The sequence below is a fragment of the Oncorhynchus tshawytscha genome, linkage group LG08 (genome assembly GCF_018296145.1).
Source record: "Oncorhynchus tshawytscha isolate Ot180627B linkage group LG08, Otsh_v2.0, whole genome shotgun sequence".
Lineage (NCBI taxonomy): Eukaryota > Metazoa > Chordata > Actinopteri > Salmoniformes > Salmonidae > Oncorhynchus > Oncorhynchus tshawytscha.
This window is the reverse complement of record NC_056436.1, coordinates 81,419,791-81,421,311: the sequence shown is the minus strand read 5'-3', so window position 1 is coordinate 81,421,311 and position 1,521 is coordinate 81,419,791. Positions and strand designations below refer to the sequence as shown.

General features: G+C 38.5%; 1 protein-coding gene across 1 annotated transcript in view; it reads right to left on the bottom strand.

The window, feature by feature from the left end:
• The window catches only part of atp10b (ATPase phospholipid transporting 10B), a 108,656-nt gene that overhangs the window by 40,208 nt on the left and 66,927 nt on the right, over positions 1–1,521 (bottom strand). The window contains 1 exon segment of the mRNA XM_042326329.1: positions 79–124. Within this exon segment, the coding sequence (XP_042182263.1) occupies positions 79–124 (46 nt within the window).

The window sequence follows — 1,521 nt, the reverse complement described above, 5'->3', positions numbered from 1 at the left end:
CTACTCCATACATACTCCATAAACTACTCCATACATATGCTTCATACATACCCATACCTACTCATACATAATTCATACTGCTCCATACATGCTCCATACATGCTCCATACATACTCATACATGCCTTATACCTACTCCATGAATATCCGTACTGCTCCATGCATACTCCATACTGCTCCATACATACTCCATACATACCCATACATACTCTATAATTACTCCATACCTACTCCATACCCACTCCATACATACTCCATACCTACTCCACATACCCATACTGCTCCATACATACCCATAATGCTCCACACACTCCATACATACCCATACATACTCCATACACAATCTGTACCTACTCCATACCTACTCCATACATACCCATACATTCTCCATACATACTCCATACATACTCCATACATACTCTATACCTACTCCATACATACTCTATACATACTCCATACATGTCTCCATACATACCCATACATACTCTATGCATACTCCATACATACTCTATACCTACTCCATACATATCTTATATATCTCCATACATACTCCATGCATACTCCATACATACTCTATACATACTCCATACATACTCCATACATACCATACATACCCCATACATACTCCATACATACTCTATACATACTCCGCACATACTCCGTACATACTCCATACATACTCCATACCTACTCCATACCTATACTCCATACAGTACCCATACATACTCCGTGGAAAACACATTATACAGTTGGCTGTACCTTGGCTCCATTCTTGGCTGGCATTTGTTGGCTGTTAAGAGTACCGTCCAGTGTGTACGTATACACCGCCTGGAAAACACATTATACAGTTGGCTGTTATTTGTTGGCTGTTATTTGTTGGCTGGCTGTTATTTGGCTGGCTGTTGACTGTTTGTTGGCTGTTATTTGTTGGCTGGCTGTTATTTGTTGGCTGTTATTTGTTGGCTGTTATTTGTTGGCTGTTATTTGTAGGCTGTTATTTGTTGGCTGTTATTTGTTGGCTGTTATTTGTTGGCTGTTATTTGTAGGCTGTTATTTAGTTGACTGTTATTTGTTGGCTGTTATTTGTAGGTTGGCTGTTATTTGTTGGCTGTTATTTGTAGGTTGGCTGTTATTTGTTGGCTGTTATTTGTAGGCTGTTATTTGTTGGCTGTTATTTGTTGGCTGTTATTTGTTGGCTGTTATTTGTAGGCTGTTATTTATAGGCTGTTATTTGTTGGCTGTTATTTGTTGGCTGTTATTTGTAGGCTGTTATTTGTTGAATGTTATTTGTTGGCTGTTATTTGTTGGCTGTTATTTGTAGGCTGGCTGTTATTTCTTGGCTGTTATTTGTTGGCTGTTATTTGTAGGTTGGCTGTTATTTGTTGGCTGTTATTTGTTGGCTGTTATTTGTAGGTTGGCTGTTATTTGTTGGCTGTATTTGTAGACTTGCTGTTATTTGTTGGCTGTTATTTGTAGGCTGGCTGTTATTTGTTGGCTGTTATTTGTAGGTTGGCTGTTATTT